General features: G+C 38.7%; 1 protein-coding gene across 1 annotated transcript in view; it reads left to right on the top strand.

The window, feature by feature from the left end:
- Positions 1-21,498, top strand: part of MYO3A (myosin IIIA) — a 168,534-nt gene that overhangs the window by 64,774 nt on the left and 82,262 nt on the right. The window contains exons 10-13 of the mRNA XM_005908809.2: positions 13,237-13,336; positions 15,584-15,700; positions 18,990-19,094; positions 19,202-19,285. Coding sequence (XP_005908871.2) covers positions 13,237-13,336; positions 15,584-15,700; positions 18,990-19,094; positions 19,202-19,285 — 406 coding nt within the window. The remainder of the gene's footprint in view (positions 1-13,236; positions 13,337-15,583; positions 15,701-18,989; positions 19,095-19,201; positions 19,286-21,498) is intronic.

Genomic DNA, 21,498 nt, shown 5'->3' with positions numbered 1-21,498 from the left:
ATCTAGTCAAAGCTATGGTTTTTCCAGTAGTCATGTATGGATGTGAGAGTTGGACCATAAAGAAAGCTCAGTGCTGAAGAATTGATGCTTTTGAACTGTGGTGTTGGAGAAGACTCTTGAGAGTCCCTTGGACTGCAAGGAGATCCAACCAGTCAATCCTAAATTTCCCTAAATTCAGGAAATCAGTCCTGAATGTTCATTGGAAGGACTGATGCTGAAGCTCCAATATTTTGGCCACCTGATGCAAAGAACGGATTCATTGGAAAAGACCTTGATGCTGGGAAAGATTGAAGGTGGGGGCAAAAGGGGAGGACAGAGGATGAGATGGTTGGATGGCATCACCGACTCGATGGACATGAGTTTGAGCAAGCTCCGGGAGTTGGTGATGGACAGGGAAGCCTGGTGTGCTGCAGTCCATGACGTCACAAAGAGCTAGACACAACTGAGTGACTGAAGTGATCTTCTCCTTTCCTGAGTTCTTTCATTAGTCTCTTAGGTAGATAAATTTCATCATCTCATGGTAATTTTCAGAAAGCCTCCAACCCCTAGCTTCTTGCCTCTTGAACTTGAAGCCTAGTTTAGCTAGGCAAAATATACTTAGGTTAGTGTTTCTTTTCCTGGAAGTATTACATACATTGTTCCACCATCTCTTAGGCAGTGTGTATTGCTGTTGTAAGAACCAAGGCAATGACATTTCTCCCTTTGCTCCTGGGGCTGCTTCTGCACAGTGCCCATAAGGTTTTCATAATTTTGCCCACCTGTGTCTTCTTGTCAGTCTTTCCATATCAATTTTGCCTATACCCTGTGGTGTGTGGGAGCCCACACCTCTGGCTTATGAGAGCCAATTGGGTCTTTGTTCTCTTCTTGGGTTTTGTGTGCTCAGACCACATGCTTATCACATCTGTGACCTCAGTCATGTATATTCTGCATTTTGTTGCTTTTCTTTCCTGATTTTCCTCCATTTCTTTTCTGAATTGAGCTGACTCAGTTTTTCTTTTGCCTACCTATCTCTTCATTAAAGTTTTGTGCCCCCTCTTAAAGATTTTTCTCTTTTAATGAGACCTCATCTAAGAAATGTCTATGAGGGATGGAGAACTTTTTGTCTGAACTTTTCCTATGATTCTTTCATATGGCATATACTCTTCTTCTGTCTTTTGCTTATCACTCTTCCTCCTCCTTTTTTAAAAATTACAAATATGTGGTGATGAATCTCATCTCAAATGGGACTGGGAACAGCTGTGTTCTAGCCAAAAAAAAAGTGGGCACGATGGACGGGTGAGTTGGCAAGTCTTTGGTTTGAATTAGGTTGTTTCTCTTGAACATCCTCTCACCACACCTGTATTTTCTCTCTCTTGACACATCTCCCCTCAATTTTGAACCTTGAAGAGGCCATTAGTTGGAACGAGCCCAGGTAGCACCATTGTATTCTTTATGGCCCACGACACAAACCCATCATGACCATCTTTTTATATCATCACATAGCAATTGCTTCTTTTCCCTTTGTTTTGCCTCCCCCTGGCCACTGGCCACCCTCTGTTGGACAAATATGTGATCATTGTTCCCTGGTCTTCTGCAGCTCCTCACCCTCTTGCTCTTTGGCATGTTGATCTGGTCTTATCAAGACTTTCACATTTCCGGCATGGCCCAACCATGCTCTAGGAACTGATAGCTCCAAGCAAGGCTCATTGGGTAGACCTATCAGGATGTGTGCTTTTTTTTTTTTTTTTTTTTTAAGTCTCTATAGATATTGTTTGAGTGCTAAAGAATTACGTGTCAGTTCTCAGCTTCTCTCATTTCAACACAGAGTTCACAGGATTTGGTAGTTGTGCTTTATAGACTGTGGTTTGGAACTGTGGCCATTTCTGTTTCTCATAAAGGAGACTTCTCTCTACTTGCCTTTCTTTTTGTTATTTAGCAAGTCTTAAGGGAAGGGAATGAACTTCCCTGGTGGCTTGGTGGTAAAAAATCCATCTGCAGTGCAGGAGGTGCAGGAAATGTGGTTTTGATTCCTGGGTCAGGAAGATCCCCTGGAGGAGGAAATGGCAACCCACTCCAGTATTCTTGCTGGAAAAATCCTGTGGATAGAAGAGCCTGGTGGGCTACAGTCCATAGGGTGACAGAGTCGGACATGACTGAGTGACTGAGCATGCAAGGAAAGTGGTTGATTGCTGTATGATCTTAACTTGAACTAACTGTCTCTTCTTAGTAAAGTAGGATGGGGTATGATGGATTAGATACGGTCACAATTTTTTGGACAATTCTTGCATTAAGAGTGGGGTTCTGTGTTGTTTACCCTTGAACCTGGCATTTTCTGTGACTTCCTTGGTTAGTATAATAAAGATAGAAGAAGTAGTCCTAGGATATTTTTGAGCCTAGCCTTGCTGAAAGCACTGAGCAACGCCCAGCCTGGCTAGAAAGGACTTCATGTGCTGAGGGATCAGCAGGGGTTATCAAAGTGACTAGCAGAGTATCAACTATTGACACCCAGCTGAGCAAGAGCTGAGTCACAGGTGTGTCTGGCTGCTTCCAACTTGTCCATGAGCAATTTTGAGACATACTTATGGGGACTCTCTATGGCCACAAGAGTCCTACACTAGCATGTGCAGTCAAAGAGCAAGAAAAATTTGATTACTAGTATTATGACCCTTTTTTACACTTTTTCACTTTCACTTTCACTACGACATTTTGCTGTACCTGTAAGAGCTTCTCTGGTGGCTCAGATGATAAAGAATATGCCTGCAATACAGGAGACCTGAGTTTGATCCCTGGGTCAGGAAGATCCCCTGGAGAAGGGAATAGCTACCCACTGCAGTATTCTTGCTTGGAGAATTTCATGGACAGAGGAGCCTGGCAGGCTGTAACCCATGGGGTTGCAAAGAGCTGGACATGACTGAGCTGTACCCATAAGTGGTGTGGGACAGCCCACACTGTGCCACTCCAGGAGACACTGTTCATTTCATATTTCCCCTGAATGCTCTCATGCCCAAGCACAGAGACATGCCATGAATGGTGCCCCCTGGAGTGGCACCATGTAGATTGTGGATGAGGAGCCTGAGAAGATTCTGAATACACTTGTTTTACAACACAAAATAGAGTCCCATCTGTCATGCTAGCTATGTATATGTAATGTTAGCACAAATAAAGAATTGGATAGAGTAAAAAGCTGACCCTGGCTCATTGTTTATTATTTTGGTCCTGATTTAGTTTGAAAAATTTTGTCCTCCTGAGGACTTTCACATAAAAATGCTTTCAGCAAATTTGTATGAGGATGGAAACCTGTGATGTTTCTCTGAAGTTCATGTGGGCAGATTTATTGGGCATTTCCTTAATCTTTCTAACATCATTCAATGAAAGATTGTTTTACATTAGTATTTAGTATTGCAATATGCTGGTTCATTAGAGGGAAACCTAAATTTTATTAGATGTTAGGGCCACTTTACAAATTCTGAAAGCTTATATCAGATTCCCAAATTCCTATAATGTTCATATTTCCCTTCATGTTCTAGAAGTCATTAATTATTTTAATTATGGCATTATCCATTTTTAGCTGTTTTAATTTGACTCAAATTCTTACTTGTTCTTAAAATATTTGTACATTTATTTCCTATAGTTTTATAATTATTTTATCTAAAGAGGCTCCTGAAAGTGATCATATTTAATTTCATGACATAAAAATGCTATGAATACAACAAATGTATGCACTTAATTAGAGCAAAATATAACACAATTTTTAAAAAGAATAAAATTTTCCCCCAAATTCTGAATATATATCTTTTGGCCTTTCCCTCAAAGGCATTAGTCTTTTTTAAAAAAAATTTAATCTAGAGAGGGAAAAAAAAAACCAAACAAACCCTAAGGGATTATCAAGAGGCTTGACCTACTTATGAAGGTTGCAAGAAATACTGCAGTATTGCCTCCCTGTGTCTTTTCTTTCAAATTAGCAATAGCCTAGGATTTGACTGCATCCATTTTGGGGATTATTGCTATAAGGAAAAGACACATTTGCATAGGATTATTTCCTATTGAATTCTGCAGTGCCTCATAGGAGGCAGGACACTGAATATAGACACTTCTAATGTTTTTGCAGCAAAGAGAGGTGAAAGAATCGAGTGGAGGGCAGGGCAACCATTTTCCCCGAGTGCCTTCACATTTCTAGTCCTCTAAATATATATAGCTTCCCTTGTGGCTCAGCTGGTAAAGAATCCTCCTGTAATGTGGGAGACCTGGGTTCTATCCCTGAGTTGGGAAGATCCCCTGGAGAACAGAAAGGCTACCCACTCCAGTATTCTGGCCTGGAGAATTCCATGGACTGTATAGTCCATGGGGTCACAAAGAGTCGGACACGACTGAGCGACTTGCACTGCACTGCAAATATATTTTTACTTTTATATTAGAGACCTTAGTAATAAGTGTTTTGAGAGTAACTCCCTGGAAAATTTGTACTTTAGTGAAATCTGTTAACCATCTTTTTGCTGGGAAAGAGGAGAGAAATATTTTTTTTTAAAGATAGTAGTTAAGGTTTAGAGCAGAAGATTTCAGCCTTTAAGTAGAATTCAGAATGGCATGCCTCTCATCCCTTCCTGCCAGGCACGTAAAGCTTTATCTCTGGCTGCTCAGCTGTCCTAATCTTGTTTGCTTCCCCGTTTAGTTTTGTAATCTCTGCCAAAAAAAAAAAAAAAAAGTGCTGTATTTAACAGAATTTTTAGTTTTGGAAGATTATGATTCACTTTGAAGTTAGATTTTTATACATTTATATAAATACAGCTGGGTTTTTTTTTTTTTAAGTGAAAGATCTGACATCACAATCCCCAGTGTTTTGTCAAAAAGAAGGAAAGGAAGGAAGATAAATAGCTAACTATGGCGATTCCAGTCTTGGGAATAGAAATTGCAATAGAATACTATGACTTCAGGGTTGTTTCTTCTATAGATTTGACTGTCCTACAAGATCCCCTCAAAAACAGTATATGTCTATTAACTATATAAGCATATATTTTATATATACTTATAAAATACAAATATATAAAATTTAAATACATTACCTAGACAGCCCAGCCTAAAATGTGGGTGTTGTTCCCTGTCCATGGATGAAAATGCAGCTCTCCTGTATTTAGTAAAATCCTGTAGAGGGTGGTCATCATTTCTGTTTGTGACAAGTTAAATTTGATATGCCAATTAAACATTAAAGTAGAGTTATCCAGTAGGAAGTGGATATAGGAGTCTGGGCTTTAGGGGAGAAGCCCATGTTGGAGATAGTCATTGTCATTTGCTTATAAAGGTATTTAGTGCTGTGACACAAATGAGATCACTGAATGTGAGGATTTAGGAATTTAGCAGGGGGAGAGGAGCCAGAAAAGGTAATTGAGGGATTGTGGCCCTTTAGGGAGGAAGAGCAGGGGAACATGGTTGGTTGAGAACCACATAAACCCAGTGTTTTGAGGAGGGAACAGTTCTGCCAAAGAGTGCTGAAAATTTTAAAAACTGGAGTAATAATGAGTTTGGACACACAAGTTCTTCAGTGACCTCAACCAGATCCTCTCAGCAGAGTGGGGTGGAGGGCAGCCCCAGTTAAGAGAATTCTCGTTAAGGAGAGGAATGAGGTGAGGAAGAGACACTGAATATGAACTACTCTTTAAGAAGCTCAGCTGTAAAAGGGGAGAGACAGGGCAGTAGCTGGAAGGCACTGAGGATCAAAGGAGAGGTTTTTTGTTTTTTGTTTTTTTTTAAAGATAAGAGATACTAGAGAACTTTGTACACTGATAGAGGGAAAGGTTGATGCCACCGAAGAGCAAGCAGGTGTACCAGCGAAACAGCTGGCCTTTGCCCAGAGCAGGGACATGCATCCTTGGCACCAGAGAGCAGGCTGTGAGGGTAAGAGGACACCAAGATGAGATCCTGTCGAGTTGTTTAAGAATTATGAGCGTGTGAAAAAGAATGAAAGGCAATATCAAAATGTCACCAGTGGTTATCTCTTGGGGATACAGTTACAGGTGATTTATTTTCTTATACCTTTTTTGGTATTTTTCAGTTTTTTTTAAAAAGCTAAGAATATTTTATATACTTGTAAAAATGAATGTGATAAAGATAATTGTACACTCTCCCTGACCCTTCATGCTATCATTCCTTAGAAATTCAGACTGCATGCAACTCATCAGCTGTGTTTGTTCTTGTTTTTTTTCAAGTATTTATTTATTAATATTTATTTGGCTGTACTGGGTCTTAGTTGCTGCACTTAAGCTCTTGGTTGCAGCATGGAGAACCTAGTTCCCCAACAAGGGATTGAACCCAGGTCTCCTGCATTGGGGGCATGGAGTCTTAGCCTCTAGACCACCAGGGAAGTCCCTGTGTTTGTTGGAACCAGATCACTTTGCTGTGCTGATGTTTTTCCTACAGCTACTTAACTCTATACATTGAAGGAATTGTGCTACCCCATCTTTACAACAAGATCCTACTTACAGAAACCATCTCTGCTTTTGGTTGTCTGTAAGCTAAGCATGAGGAGAAGAAAGCTGTCAGGAACTTGGCAGATGGGGGAATCACCAAACATTCTTGGCAAACACAGATGTCAGTTTCATGTCAACATCTAAAACCAGGTCACTCTAAAATAATGGCACAGGAGTCACACTTACAGCAGAAACAGACATTATTTCTCAGTGGGAACATTTTTCTTCGGCCTCCAGATAATTATGTACAAAAGAGGAAGGGCTGTGTGAATGAACAGGGCCATCGAAAGTGTCTTAGAGCTGGGTACTGATGACATCTGTCACTCCAGTCATCGCCAAAGCTGATCTGCTCTTCTGGCTTGTCCAGCTGGGGTGTACTTCTTCCTCAGCATCATTTCAAAACTGCACAATTGGCCAAAAGGGTCAAACTGAAGATCGATAAAAACTAGTCTTTCAGGGCACACTGGTGAGAGCCTGTATGCCCATGGGTGTTACCAGTTGTGACTTTGTTAGTGGAGTTTAAAGATGTCTAAGGACATTAAAACAAAAGTGTTGATTAGATTTCTGTTTAACAAAGGATTTCTGTACTATCCCAGTGGCTCCTGAATCACCTTAGAAGATAGAGCTTGATATTTACAAGAGAATATTTTACCAAAGTAAAAGCAAATAAAGCTGTGGCATTACAATAGTACAACTGAATAGTAAGGATAAAAATTTAACATGCAGCAGCAAGAGTTGTTTCTTTTTTTCAGTGTGTAGAACTGAAATACAAGTGAAGCTATACTAACCACCCCTGAGGGTATTTCTGACCTTTTGACAACATAGAAAGGAAATATTTGTAGTTTGAAGCTATGTCTCCCCAGTCATACAGAGTAAATGAGAAATATAATCTGGTTAACAAGCTGTACTTTTCACAAGAAGACAAAAATCTTATTGGAAGAATGCTCTTTTCACAAGAGGACAAAAATCTTATTGGAAGGATGCTGACTTTGCCTTCTCCAAGTCTTACAGAAATTAAATCTTTAATAAAGTAACAAGAATGCAAATTAATTCTATAAAATGAAGGCAAAAGCAAAATGTAAAAAGTGTAGAAGTATCTTGAAAGATAGGGTAATGATGAAGATTGGACAGTTTCCTTTGACAAATAATTATCATTCATTTATTCATACTGCACATATATTGAGTACTTAATATGTTCCAGCTACTATTTTAGGTGTTTAAAATGTGTTTTCCATATGAGTATCTGTCTTCATAGCTTTATCCCAGCTCTGAACCGTGCCTGAAACATAATAGATGCTCCAGAAATTTAAATATTTTGTTGAATGAATGCAGTAGTAGATGTTGAAATGTACAGTTTAAGGCTCTACCATATTTTGTGTGTATGTATGTGTGTTTGGGGTGGGGGAAAGTCTGACAAATCAGAGCAGGCACGGGGATCTCATATTGATCCCTTGCTGACCTCCCTTTTCACAATTCTTAAAATTAAAGGGGGGATTTCCCAGGTGGTCCAGTGGTTAAAACTAGGTGCTTCCCACACAGGGGATGCGAGTTTGATGCCTGGTGGGGGAGCTAGGATCCCACATGCAGCGAGGTATGGCCAAAAATAAAAAATAAATAAAAATAAGAATAATAAAACAATTTTTAAAGAAATACTAAAAAAATGAAAGAGAATTGGACTGAATATAATTTAGTGTCTTTTCTCAGTTTTATACCTTATGATGTGGTCCATGGTGTAACTTTTAAAATATTAAGATAATATTGTTGATTCAACTAATCATGCCACTTGAGAGAGTATAAGTGTGAGTCCTTCACTTGTGCTACTTTGTTGTCACAGCTATAAACTGCCTTTTTTTTTTTTTTTTTTTGGCCCCATTGTCTCTATTATGTTTAAGACCCAACCGTGCTTTCTGGAGCAGTGATGGAGCTTTCACATCCACAGTGATGGCTGTGTCCAGTGGTCACTGGTGGTACAGATATACAGACATGGGAGAAATATAAATAGGCAGTCCCAGTGGCCAGGAGGCTTCTGTAGTTAAGCTGACCTCAGCGCCAGCAGTGCCGAACCTCCAAGCAGTGGGAGATGGGGTTGGGGGTGGTGGTGGGTGGAGTATGCTGGAGTATGCAGACACCGACGAGTGCCTTTCCACCACCTTCCTCCAGCACCTGTTACTGTTAGAGTCTGAGCACTGCAGTGACCCAGGGAGAGAAACAAAGAGTTGTTTGCTGATATAATGCCTAATTCCTGTGAGATACTACCATCAGGATAGATGTAGGATTTAATCGTTAATATGATGAAGTCCTTTAGAAGCAATGATGTTCATGAATCCTTCATCAGCAAGGACTGGGGCCACATTTTCTCACTCTCTACTCAGTTCATGCTGATTTTAGTACTGTGTTTTTACCATTCATGTTTGGAGAGGGTAGAGGGTCACCTCTGGGACAAAAAGAGTGAAAACAACTAAATACAAAACTAGTAGAAATAGAAATTAAATATAACTTAAATTAAAAGTTATAATTCAATATAACTTAGAAGTAAATATTAAATATAAAATAAAGGAAATATAATATTAAGCATAAAGACAGTGAGGGGTCAGAATATGACCACAAATGGAAAAATAAAATAATTAAAATTTATTAACCAAAGCAGGCACTGTATGAATCACGTTACATTTATTCTGTCATTTAATCTTTTAATATCTGTGTGAAATAAGTCATTATTATTTCCATTTTATTTCTGAAAAAGCAGAGTAAGTTCCTTGCCCAGTGCCACATGGCCAATAAGTGGTAGGGCCACAGTTGGAATAATAATAGCAATTATATATAAAGCATTTCCATATGCCCATTCTAAATGAAAGTTTCATAAGACATAATCCATTTTGTTTATCCTCACAGTCTTTTGTAATTTGATCTCAGCATTCAGATTCTAGAGCCCAGCCTCTTAACTGTAACATTGGTATCATTAATACTACAATGTAAACAAAGGAAAGGATTTATATAACTTCACAAATAACTTTTGATTATATAACCACCTCAGAATTCAGTTCAGTGTTAACAGTTTATCAGTCAGTCTCTGTTCCTCCCTGGCTTTCTGGCTGTTATTGCTACCTGGTTGGCCATGCCTCATGTGCCGTGGCTCCTCTACCCTTCAACTGGAAAAAATATAAATAAAGGAGTTATGCTCTAGAATAGGGCCAAACCATCTTTCAGCTCCCCCAATGAAGTCCTTACAAATGGTAAAAACCTAGATTTTCAAAGTCATGAAAATGGCTTTGTATTTTCTCTTCAGAATGAAGCAGTCAGCCATATGCTCCATAGTATGCCTATCAATTCACCAACTTCATTTGATAGAGAATTCCAGGCCTGGAAGGCAACAAAGATATGATTCAGCTATTTTTGTTTTTAAAATTTTAAAAACTTTCTGTTATGGACCATTTCTTAAAAGTCTTTATTGAATTTGTTACAGTATTGCTTCCGTTTTATGTTTTGGTTTTTGGCCACAAGGTGTGTGGGATCTTAGCTTCCCCTGTGTGCATGCTCAGTCACTCCAGTTGTGTCAAACTGCTTGTGATCCCATGGACTGTAGCCTGCCAGGCTCCTCTGCTCATGGGATTCATCAGGCAAGAATACTTGAGTGGGTTGCCATGCCCTCCTCCAGGGGATCTTCTTGACCCAGGAATCAAATCCGTGTCTCCTGCATTGCATGGCTCTTTACCTACTGAGCCACCTGGGAAGTCCCTTACTCCCCAACCAGGGATCAAACCCATAGCCCCTGCATTGAAAGGCAAAGTCTTAACCACTGGGCCACCTGGGAAGTCCCTATTCAGTTATTTTAATATTACTGGACTAGGTAAAGTTATTAGCTTCCAACACTTTTTGGTGATAATATCTTTTTAGAAAGTGATGATAATAATAAATTTATCTTCCCAAATTAAAGTAAATAAGCCTAAAATTTGTGTGTTCAGTACAAGATCGCTCTTCTAATATCTCATGGTGTCTCATATTCAGTGTTTGTTCTTTGAGTTTTAAGAGTTCTTGATATATTAGATTTATTAATTCTTTGTCCATTCTACATATTGTAAATCTTTCCCCCAATTTTTAAATTTGTGTTTTTATTATACTCATTAAAATTATCTTGTCAAATCTCTTCCATTTTTAATTCTATTTTTTTTTTGTCTTTTCATACTTACAAATTCCATTCTTACTGCATTATTACACAACTGTTCTTTTGCATCTTCTCCTAGAACTTTTATGGTGACATTTTAAAATATGTAAGTTTAAATCCATCTGGAATTAATTTTTTCTTAAAGTAAATACATGATTCCAAAAATTTTAACCAGCTGTTCCAGCATAATTTCTTGAATTTTTTTCTTTCTCTACTAATTTGAAATGCCACATTTATCATATAATAAGTTCTTAGAATAGATGACCCTACATTACATTCACTACTAGAATTTTGACTTTTGTTAGCTTTTTTTTAACCTAGTGATAATGTATATTTCTGAAATATAGTTAAATAATTTTTTTTCTTTATGAAAACATGCTACTCTACCCTATTGTTTCCATACTCTGCCCTTTGATTAAAATATTCCATTGGCTTCCCGTGGTGCCTGGAGTCCTGCCTCACCCTGGACCACTGTCTCTCCCTCTGTTTCAGCTGCAGGGCCTATCCCTGAGTCCAGGTCTCAGGCATGCCTTTCCCCCCTTTCCCCATCAGATATCAGCCTGCCAGCCTCCCCACTCTCAGGTAAAAGTTTCCATTAAAACTGAATCACCATATCAAATTCTGTGAATATTGTGTGCATTGGGGCAAAAGGTGAGAAAGGTGGTAAGTCAGATAAGTTTTGGTGCCTAAGCTGACTTTTCTGTTCAACGACTTCTCAGAACTGGGATGTGAATCAACAGGGAAGGATGCAGGACTGGTCATTAAGTGGTACTATCATTTGCACACCCGCTGGTTCCATGGGGCTCAACATTGCAACTCAGGCCACCAAATGTATGTTTACACTTTCGTATTTTTGATGCCATACTTGGTTTCTGCCCACAAGTTTCTCCCAGTCTGGCAAGAAGGGGAATATACCTATTTCTTCTCAGTGATGCATTTTCACTGGAAAATCCTACAACAGCTTAACAGCAAGGGTGATATTTGAGCCTGACTTTGCATGATAGATAGAATTTTGCCAGACATGGAAGGAAATTTATTCCAGGCAGAGGAAACAAAATGAACAAAGCACAGGATCTTGAAAATATGGGGCATCTTAGGGAATATTCTATATGCGGGAAAGGTTTCAACAAGCCTCTGAAGGTCCATGAATTCCATACCAAGGAATTTTTAAGTTATACTACAGAAGATTCCCCTGGAGAAGTAAATGGCAACCCATTCCAATATTCTTGCCTGGAAAATTCCATGGACAGAGGAGCCTGGCGGGCTACAGTCCATGGGTCATGAAAGAGTTGGACATGATATAGTGACTAAACAACAACCACAAGAAAGGTAAAAGAGGACCCATCGAGAGTGATGACTTTGAGTGAGTGAGAGGAGATGGAATCTAGTGCACAGAATGGGCAGCTGGCCATAGATAGAGGGGGGACCATGATCAATAATGGCTTAATTCTCTGGTGGTGGTGGTGGTTTAGTTGCTAAGTCCTATCTGACTCTTACAACCCCGTAGGCTGTAGCCTGCTAGGCTCCTCTGTCCATGGGATTCTCCAGGCAAGAATACTGGAGTGGGTTGCCATTTCCTTCTCCAGAGGATCTTCCTGACCCAGGAATTGAACCCAGGTCCCTGCATTGCAGGCAGATTCTTTACCAACTGAACTATGAGGGAAGCTCTAATTCTCTGAGAAACCAGTATAGTTTGGTGAAGAAATGGTATGGTTCTTACTATCCTTCATAATCTACATATTCCTTCCCCTTTTACTGTTAAGCAAATTCAAATGCTTAACAATCTGTCCAAAAATACTGAAAATATAGTTCCACTCTAAATAAGTGGATGATGCTTTCATGTCTAGAAAAGTTAAAAGAGACCCATGGGTTTACCTCAGCAACGTCTCCAGACCTCATGTCAAATCCAGATCTTTATGCCGTTATCAGAATTAGTGAAATGTTTCACTTTGAAAATAGACGTACTCGTACCTGAACTCAATCTTCTATATATATGCATTTTACCTTTTGAAAGTCTGCAGTATGGCTTATTTTGTATTTCCCTTAAATTCTGCTGAGCAATAATTTTTCAAATGATCATTTCTTGACCACCAGTGACCTAACACTACCTCAGACAAAACTGGAAATCTAATGAATGCAAATCTCCCGAACTCATCACTTTGTAACAGATTAAATCACACATTGGAATTTAGAGGAAACGTTAAAGAATATTACATGTAGGATAGGGACTTTCCTGGATGTCCAGTGGTTAAGACAGTGCTTCCAATGGAAGCAGTTAAGACTGTGCTTCCAATGTGGGAGGCACAGGCAGGTTTGATCCCCGGTCAGGGAACTAAGATCCCACATGCTGTGCAATGCAGGCAATAAATTAAATAAAAATATATAGGATAGCTCTTGATGTGAATAATGAACTCCTCTGATCATCCATGAAGTAAGTTTGACATGTTGCATTTTCCCAGTGGAGAGGAGAAAACATAAAATACACGAGGCTGTTTTCTGGTAAGTTGTTATTGTCAAATTTAAGTAAATAAGCTTTATGGAGGTTTTTCAGTCTCCTAGTATCTAAATTTGACTTTAGTGTGATCAGTAATAAGTTCTCAAATCAGAAAGGCTTTCCTTTTCATTGTTCCTCAGACATGAACGTCTTTACACCAAGAAAAGTAACTTCAGCAAACCTTTAATTTCCAGTCTCAAGGATGTAGATGATTTAGCAACCCTGGAAGTTCTGGATGAGGTAAGAAACTCAGTTTAATTAAGCCTTCTATCTATTTTTTAAAATTTATAGAAGTGATTTGAGCAGGAGGTTCTTTGAATGGCATCTGTAGGTTTCATGCTTTCTTTATCTTTTAGTTTCCTGATCATCTCTCTTGTCCTCAGTTTTTCTGTGCATAACTCACATTTCCAGATTGCTCCAGCCTGGTGTCAACTTTTTCTTGTGTTTTATACTCAAATCACAAAGATGCTAGTTCCCACAAGCTTGAGTTGCTTAGATCACTGTCCTGTTCTTCCCCTGAGTTTTCTTCGGGAGTCTCAAAAGAATGATTTACTATAGTCAGAAAACCACTTGCCTTTTACCCCACCATATGACTTCTCTGATGGCTCAGATGATAAAGAATCTTCTGCAATGCAGGAGATCCGAGTTCAGTCCCTGAGTCGGGAAGATCCCTTGGAGAAGGGAATGACTGTCCACTCCAGTATTCTGCCTGGAAAATTCCATGGACAGAGGAGTGGACTACAGTCCATGAGATCACATAGAATTGGACACAACTGAGTGACTTAAACTTTTTTTTTCTTTACACCATCTGGCATAATCCCTCCTTTCTCTCTTCTGTTTCACACTCAATGGCAGGACCCAAAGCCTCTTAGATACCTCAAGAGCCCATCTTTACCATGGTCTGTGGACCCCTCATGGGATCAGAGTCCACCTTTTAGGAAATGAATTTTGCTTGAAACTCCTTGTCCCAGTGACCTCAGAAATGTTTCACACATCTCTTGTGAAGGTGCAAGTCCAAACCAGTAAATTATGGTCTCAGCCTGTTTTTCCTCATCTTCTTTCCTTTCATTTAATCACATCATTAGAAAAATAAAAGACTCCTTTTCAGTAAAAGGTTGGATTCACTATCCTGCCTGATCCACAGATTTTTATTTTTTAATACTTCTGAGGCATACCTGAGCATTTTGCTTAAAAATGCAAGAAATCAGGAGGCATTTTCTGAACAGAAGTACAGTTCAGTTCAGTTGCTCAGTCGTGTCCGACTCTTTGCGACTCCATGAACCACCAGCATGCCAGGCCTCCCTGTCCATCACCAACTCTCAGAGTCTACCCAAACCTATGTCCATTGAGTCGGTGATGCCATCTAACCATCTCATCCTCTGTCATCCCCTTCTCCTCCTGCCCTCAATCTTTCCCAGCATCACAGTCTTTTCAAATGAGTCAGCTCTTCACATCAGGTGGCCAAAGGTTTGGAGTTTCAGCTTCATCAGTCCTTCCAATGAACACCCAGGACTGATCTCCTTTAGTATGGACTGGTTGGATCTCCTTGCAGTCCAAGGGACTCTCAAGAGTCTTCTCTAACACCACAGTTCAAAAGCATCAATTCTTTGGCACTCAGCTTTCTTTATAGTCCAACTCTCACATCCATAGTCATTTGGTAAATTTAGGGTTGCATAAACAACTCAAGTACTTCATCAGAACAATCTCTCTTCAGAACGTCAAACATCTCATAATCAAATAGTGATTGCAAGTCAGGGATTTGACAACACCTTTATGAATCTTTGTGTATCACAGTTTCCAATGATGTGAATTCCTAGGCTTGTGGATTATAAAGCAGACTTTGCTAATCATATGGCCAACCTACATGTTGGACACTGGGTTTGTTTCTATTAACTGTATTTTTGTGTGTGTCTCTCTTTTTTGACCGGAGTATGTAAGAGCTTTTGTTTTTGTGTTATATACTATAAATGATGATTCCTGGCACTATTAAAATTGATTCTGTATACTCATAGGATTTATCAACAGTGGAAGTTACTTCTCTATACTTTTTACTCTGTCTTAAAGCCAAATGTTTTAGTGAAGGACCAAGACATTCCACAGAGCCCTTGACTAACCTTGATTTGGAGTCAGATCACATTCACTGTATCTTCCCTTCCCTATTGTAGTGTTCTTTCTCTTTACTTCATCTACTGCATTTACTTATTTCCTTGAAACCATTGTGTATATATAATCCCTGTAACTTAATGTGTTCTATGGCAAACATAGGTTGCAGTGACATTCCTCTATGGCTTTTTAAGAAAAGAAAATATCCATCAAAGGATAAGATAGTTCATGACCTGATGTTATACTTCTTACTCTCAATAGATCTGTTTCTTTTTGATCCTATTCCAGATTCCAGATGTTTTATTTATCATCATTTATTTTAAAAATGATCATTGACCATCAATGATTTTTTAAGAGAAAGGAATTATTTTTATTTCATTATAGAATACAGTCGCAGAGCAACTTGAGAAGTGTTACTCCAGAGATCAGATCTACATGTATGTGGGAGACATACTCATTGCTCTTAACCCATTTCAGAGTCTGGATATTTATTCGGCAGAGGTATGTGATGTGACTTGTATTTTCTTACTTTGTACAAAAATTATATTCTTTAGATATTTAAATTAATTTAAATGATGGACAAGGAAATGGCAACCCATTCCAGTATTCTTGCGTGGAGAACCCCATGGACAGAGGATCCTGGCGGGCTACAGCCCATGGGGTTGCAAGAGTCAGACATGACAGTGACTAAACCACCACCAAATGATGCTAAATAAAATTTTATCTAGTCCTTTAAATAAACAGTTAAGGGATTTTCCTGGTGGTCAGTGGTTAAGACTCTGCATTTCCCCTGCAGGGAGTATGGGTTTGATCCCTGAGCGGGCAACTAATATCCCACATGTTGTGCTGAGTAGCCAAAGAAATCATTGATCACAATAATGACCAAAATAGCTGCAGGTTCAAATTTCAAAAATTTTTTAGAACCTTTGAGTAGTAGCCACATACACATGGTTCTGGGCAGAAAATAGCTCTCAGCAGCCCCTGCAGCACCGATAAATAAATAATAGTTAAATGTGCTGTTCTAAGTCGCTTCAGTCATGTCTGACTCTTAGCGACCCCATGAACTGTAGCCCACCAGGCTCCTCTGTCCATGGGATTCTCTAGGGAGGAACACTGGAATGGATTGTTGTTTCCTACTCCAGGGAATCTTCCTGACCCAGGGATCGAACCCAGGTCTCTTAAGTCTCCTGTACTGGCAGGCAGGTTCTTTACCACCAGTGCCACCTGGGAAGCCCAGTTCAGTTCAGTTCAGTCTCTCAGTCATGTCCAACTGTTTGTGACTCCATGGACTGCAGCACGCCAGGCTTCCCTGTCCATCACCAACTCCTGGAGCTGCTCAAACTCATGTCCATTGAGTTGGTGATGCCATCCAACCATCTCATCCTCTGTCATCCCCTTATCCTCCTGCCTTCAATCTTTCCCAGCATCAGGGTCTTTTCCAATGAGTCAGTTCTTCACATCAGGTGGCCAAATCAGTTGGGAAGCCCAGTAGTTAAATAATTATTGTTAAAATATAGAATTAGAGAAGACAAATATATCTGGATGCAGTTTGTGGTCTTTGTGCAAGATATGTTATTTCTTTCCAGTTATTGGTAATTGATAACTGGTTCACACTAGGTATCATATCAATAAACAGATGCCTAAAATGTGTAGACTTAATGTCTATCAAGTATGAGAGAATCAAAAGTAAAATTACATTGTATATATAGGTACTATATGCTTAGTGGCTGTAAACTCAGCATTATGAGTTTAAAAATTCCTTTTGACATATGGGTTGATTTTTAAAAATTAATTTATTTTTTAATTGAAGGTCAATTGCTTTACAGAATTTTGTTGTTTTCTGCCCAATATCAACATGAATCAGCCATAATGCCCCCTCCCTCTTGAACCTCTCTCCCATCTCCCTCACCATCCCACCTCCCTAGGTTGTTCAGTTCAGTTCAGTTCAGTCGCTCAATCGTGTCCGACTCTTTGCAACCCCATGAATTGCAGCATGCCAGGCCTCCCTGTCCATCACCAACTCCCGGAGTCTACCCAAACCCATGTCCATCGAGTCAGTGATGCCATCCAGCCATCTCATCCTCTGTCGTCCCCTTCTCCTGCTGCCCGCAATCCTTCCCAGCATTAAGGTCTTTTCCAATGAGTCAGTTCTTTACATGAGGTGGCCAAAGTATTGGAGTTTCAGCTTCAACATCAGTCCTTCCAATGAACACCCAGGACTGATCTCCTTTAGGATGGACTGGTTGGATCTTCTTGCAGTTCAAGGGATTCTCAAGAGTATTCTGTTACAGAGCGCTTATTTGAGTTCCCTGAGACATAACAGCAAATTCCCATTGGCTGTCTATGTTACATATGGTAATGTAAGTTTCCATGTTACTCTCTTCATATATCTCACCTTCTTCCTTCCCCACTCCCTATAAGTCTGATAAGTCCTCCCTTAAGACTTATAAGTCTGTAAGTCATAAGTCTGTTCTCTATGTCTCTTTCTCCATTGCTGCCCTGCAAATAAATTCATCAGTACCATCTTTCTGGATTCCATATATCTGTGTTAGGATATGATATTTATCTTTCTCTTTCTGACTTACTTCATTCTGTATGATAGGCTCTAGGTTCGTCCACCTCATTAGAACTGATTCAAATGCATTCCTTTTTATGGCTGAGTAATATTCCATTGTGTGTGTGTGTGTGTGTATATATATATATATATATACCACAGCTTCTTTATCCATTTATCTGCCAATGGACATCTAGGTTGCTTCAATATTCTAGCTATTGTAAGTAGTGCTATAATGAACATTGGGGTACATTGATGGGGTACATCAATCTTTGATTTTTAATATCAGGTGATATATTTTATGAATTTAAGTATATATTTATCTAATATTCAGCCCCTAATGTTTAAATATAGATTAATATTCTGGAGTTAAGCTAGGTTTTTTTATTATTTATTTTGTGTGTTGTATTTTTAGTTGGGTCCATACTCTTTTAGTTATTTGTGTAGTACTCTATAATATTTTTATACTGTGCTTAATATAATTTTTCATGTGAAAATATATAATTCTCTCAGTCTCTACCATTTTAAGAGTTAGAAGAATAATGCATATTGAACATTGACAAAAGTTTTAGATTTGGGCTTGAGTGCATAGTCTGCTATAAATTAACTATGGAATCTTGGGCAAATCAAATGAAAAAGTGTGTTATTGATAAATGATATGAAAAGAAAAAAGTAGTACTTGTGTGTCAGACATTATTGTATCTAAGAAATAGTTAATGAAATGATAACTAGTTGTCTTATTTATAAATTGCTTATCTAAAGAAATTATAGGGACTTCCTTGGTGGTACAATGGTTGAGACTCTGTACTTCCAGTGCAGGGAGCAAAGGTTTGATGACTGGTAGGGTAACTAAGATACCACATGCCGCATGGCCAAAAGAAAAGTTTTAAAATAGATAAATAAAATAAATTATAGTATTTGGAAACTTTAAGTTCTGTTTTGGAAGTGGTATTCGCTTCCAAAAGAGTCTTCATTTAAATACCACTGACCACGTTATGTCATATTATATCATGTCATTTTTCCCTATTGTTTTATATCAAACTTTTATTTTACATAGTTGTGCATGATTTATGCATGTATATGTATATGTAATATGTATTAATGTTTTGGTGGTTTAGTAATGCTTTGCAGGTGTTTGATGGATCTGTTTCTTTAAAAATTAGTGCTCTATCTGTAAATAAATAGGATTTAAACAGAAACCAAAGCCCTACAACACATGTTCTTTTTAACTTCTAGCATTCCAAGTTATATATTGGAGCAAAGAGAACTGCCAATCCTCCTCACATTTTTGCCATGGCTGACTTAGGATACCAGTCTATGGTAACATACAGTTCAGATCAGGTAAGGAGAAGCTCACATTCTTAGAAATTCTCCTCTTAGTTTCTTGACTGTCCATTGAATATTGTGAGGATAAAGTGTTCTTACCGGTCCCTTTTCTCACTGCACAGTGCATTGTTATCTCTGGAGAAAGTGGTGCTGGAAAAACTGAAAGTGCTCATCTCTTAGTTCAGCAGCTGACAGTGCTTGGAAAGGTATAGTTTACTTTCTTTCTCTATCCTAACAGAGATATTTGTTATATTTCAGAATTAAATTTAATTGATGAAGTTAATATCCATGAACTACCACATTTAATAATGCCCAGAAATTATAATACATTTGTTGTCCTTTGCGAGTGTAAAATATAACAAAAAGTATAAGAAGCATATGCTTTTGTTTTGAGCAAATTCTAACTTTTCTCACTCTTAGTAGACAAGGCTTTATAAATGTAATTTTCTCTCTTTCTGGCCCTAATATATTCACTGAATACTTTATTTCCTCTTCTTTTGTTACTAGCAAGTTGAAGGGGAGTCAATATACAGAAATTAATTATACATACCAAAACTGATCAGTTATAAATTTAAATATATAAATTTAAATTTATATTAGCACCATAAAAGCATGAACTATTTAAATCTATATCTTACAAACCATGTGCAAGATTTGTATGCTGAAAAATAGAAAAAGTTGATAAAAGAAATCAAAGAAGAGCTGAATAATAGGAGAGATATGGCAACCCACTCCAGTGTTCTTGCCTGGAGAATCCCAGGGATGGGGGAGCCTGGTGGGCTGCCATCTATGGGGTTGCACGGAGTCGGACACGACTGAAGTGACTTAGCAGCAGCAGCAGCATGACATGTTCATGGATTAAAAGATTCAATATTATTAAGATATCAGTTCTCTACAAATTGATCTGTAGATTCACTGTCGTTTACAGTAAAAATCTCAGCAGGATTTTATATTTTAGAAACTGAGGAGTTGAATCAAACATTTATGTGGAAAAGGCAAAGGAACTGTAATAATCAGTTTTGAAAAAGAACAAAGTTGGAGGATTAACAAATACTACCTGATTTCAAGACTCCCTATAAAGCTGTAACAGTCAGAACGGTGTGTTATTGAAGAAAAGATGGCAGACAGATCAAAGGAATAAAGTAATCTGCACAGTACTGTATAAGTATTGCTGAAGCTCCAATACTTTGGCCACCTGATGTGAAGAACTGACTCACTGTAAAAGACCCTGATGCTGGGAAAGAGTGAAGGCAGGAGGAGAAGGGGACAACAGAGGATGAGGTGGTTGGATGGCACCACCAATTCAATGGACATGAGTTGGAGCAAACTCTGGGAGTTGGTGTCAGACAGGGAAGCCTGGCATGCTGCAGTCCATGGAGTCACAAAGAATTGGACACGACTGAGCAACTGAACTGAATCTGCATGTGTGGCTTATTGATTTGCAACAAAAGTGCAAAGATCAGTTAATGACAAATGATTAAACCAAAAACTAAAATTTCTAGAAGAAAATTGTCAGTTAACTTTGTTCTTCAGGGTTAGGCAGAGTTGTTAGATGCAACATAAAAAGCTTAATCCATAATGGGTAAATTTGATTTCACCAAAATGAGAAACATCCTGTTCTCTGAATGACATTGTTAAGAAAATGAAATATAAGTTATAGACTCAGAGAAACTATCTGCAAGTCACTTATCTAATAAAAGACTTGTGTTCAGAATATATATTTAAAAACTCTTAAAAATTCCAAAGTAAGAGATCAAATAACAAAAAAGGAACAAAAAAATGACTAGCCATTTTACCAAAGATGTGTGTAAGTGGCCAAAAGCAAATGAAAATAGGATGATCAACCCAGTAGTCATTCAGTTCAGTTCAGTTCAGTCGCTCAGTCATGTCCGACTCTTTGTGACCCCACGAATCACAGCACGCCAGGCCTTCCTGTCCATCACCAACTCCCGGAGTTCACTCAGACTCATGTCCATCGAGTTGGTGATGCCATCCAGCCATCTCATCACTTTCTGCCATAAGGGTGGTGTCATCTGCATATCTGAGGTTATTGATATTTCTCCCGGCAATCTTGATTCCAGCTTGTGCTTCTTCCAGCCCAGCATTTCTCATGATGTACTCTGCATAGAAGTTAAATAAGCAGGGTGACAATATACAGCCTTGACGTACTCCTTTTCCTATTTGGAACCAGTCTGTTGTTCCATGTCCAGTTCTAACTGTTGCTTCCTGACCTGCACACAGGTTTCTCAAGAGGCAGGTCAGGTGGTCTGGCATTCTCATCTCTTTCAGAATTTTCCACAGTTTATTGTGATCCACACAGTCATAGTCAATAGTCAATAAAGCAGAAATAGATGTTTTTCTGGAACTCTCTTGCTTTTTCGATGATCCGTCGGATGTTGGCAATTTGGTCTCTGGTTCC

The sequence above is a fragment of the Bos mutus genome, chromosome 13 (genome assembly GCF_027580195.1).
Source record: "Bos mutus isolate GX-2022 chromosome 13, NWIPB_WYAK_1.1, whole genome shotgun sequence".
In the NCBI taxonomy this organism is placed as follows: Eukaryota; Metazoa; Chordata; class Mammalia; order Artiodactyla; family Bovidae; genus Bos; species Bos mutus.
Note: the sequence above shows the minus strand (reverse complement) of the source record. Positions and strands in the feature narration are given on the sequence as shown.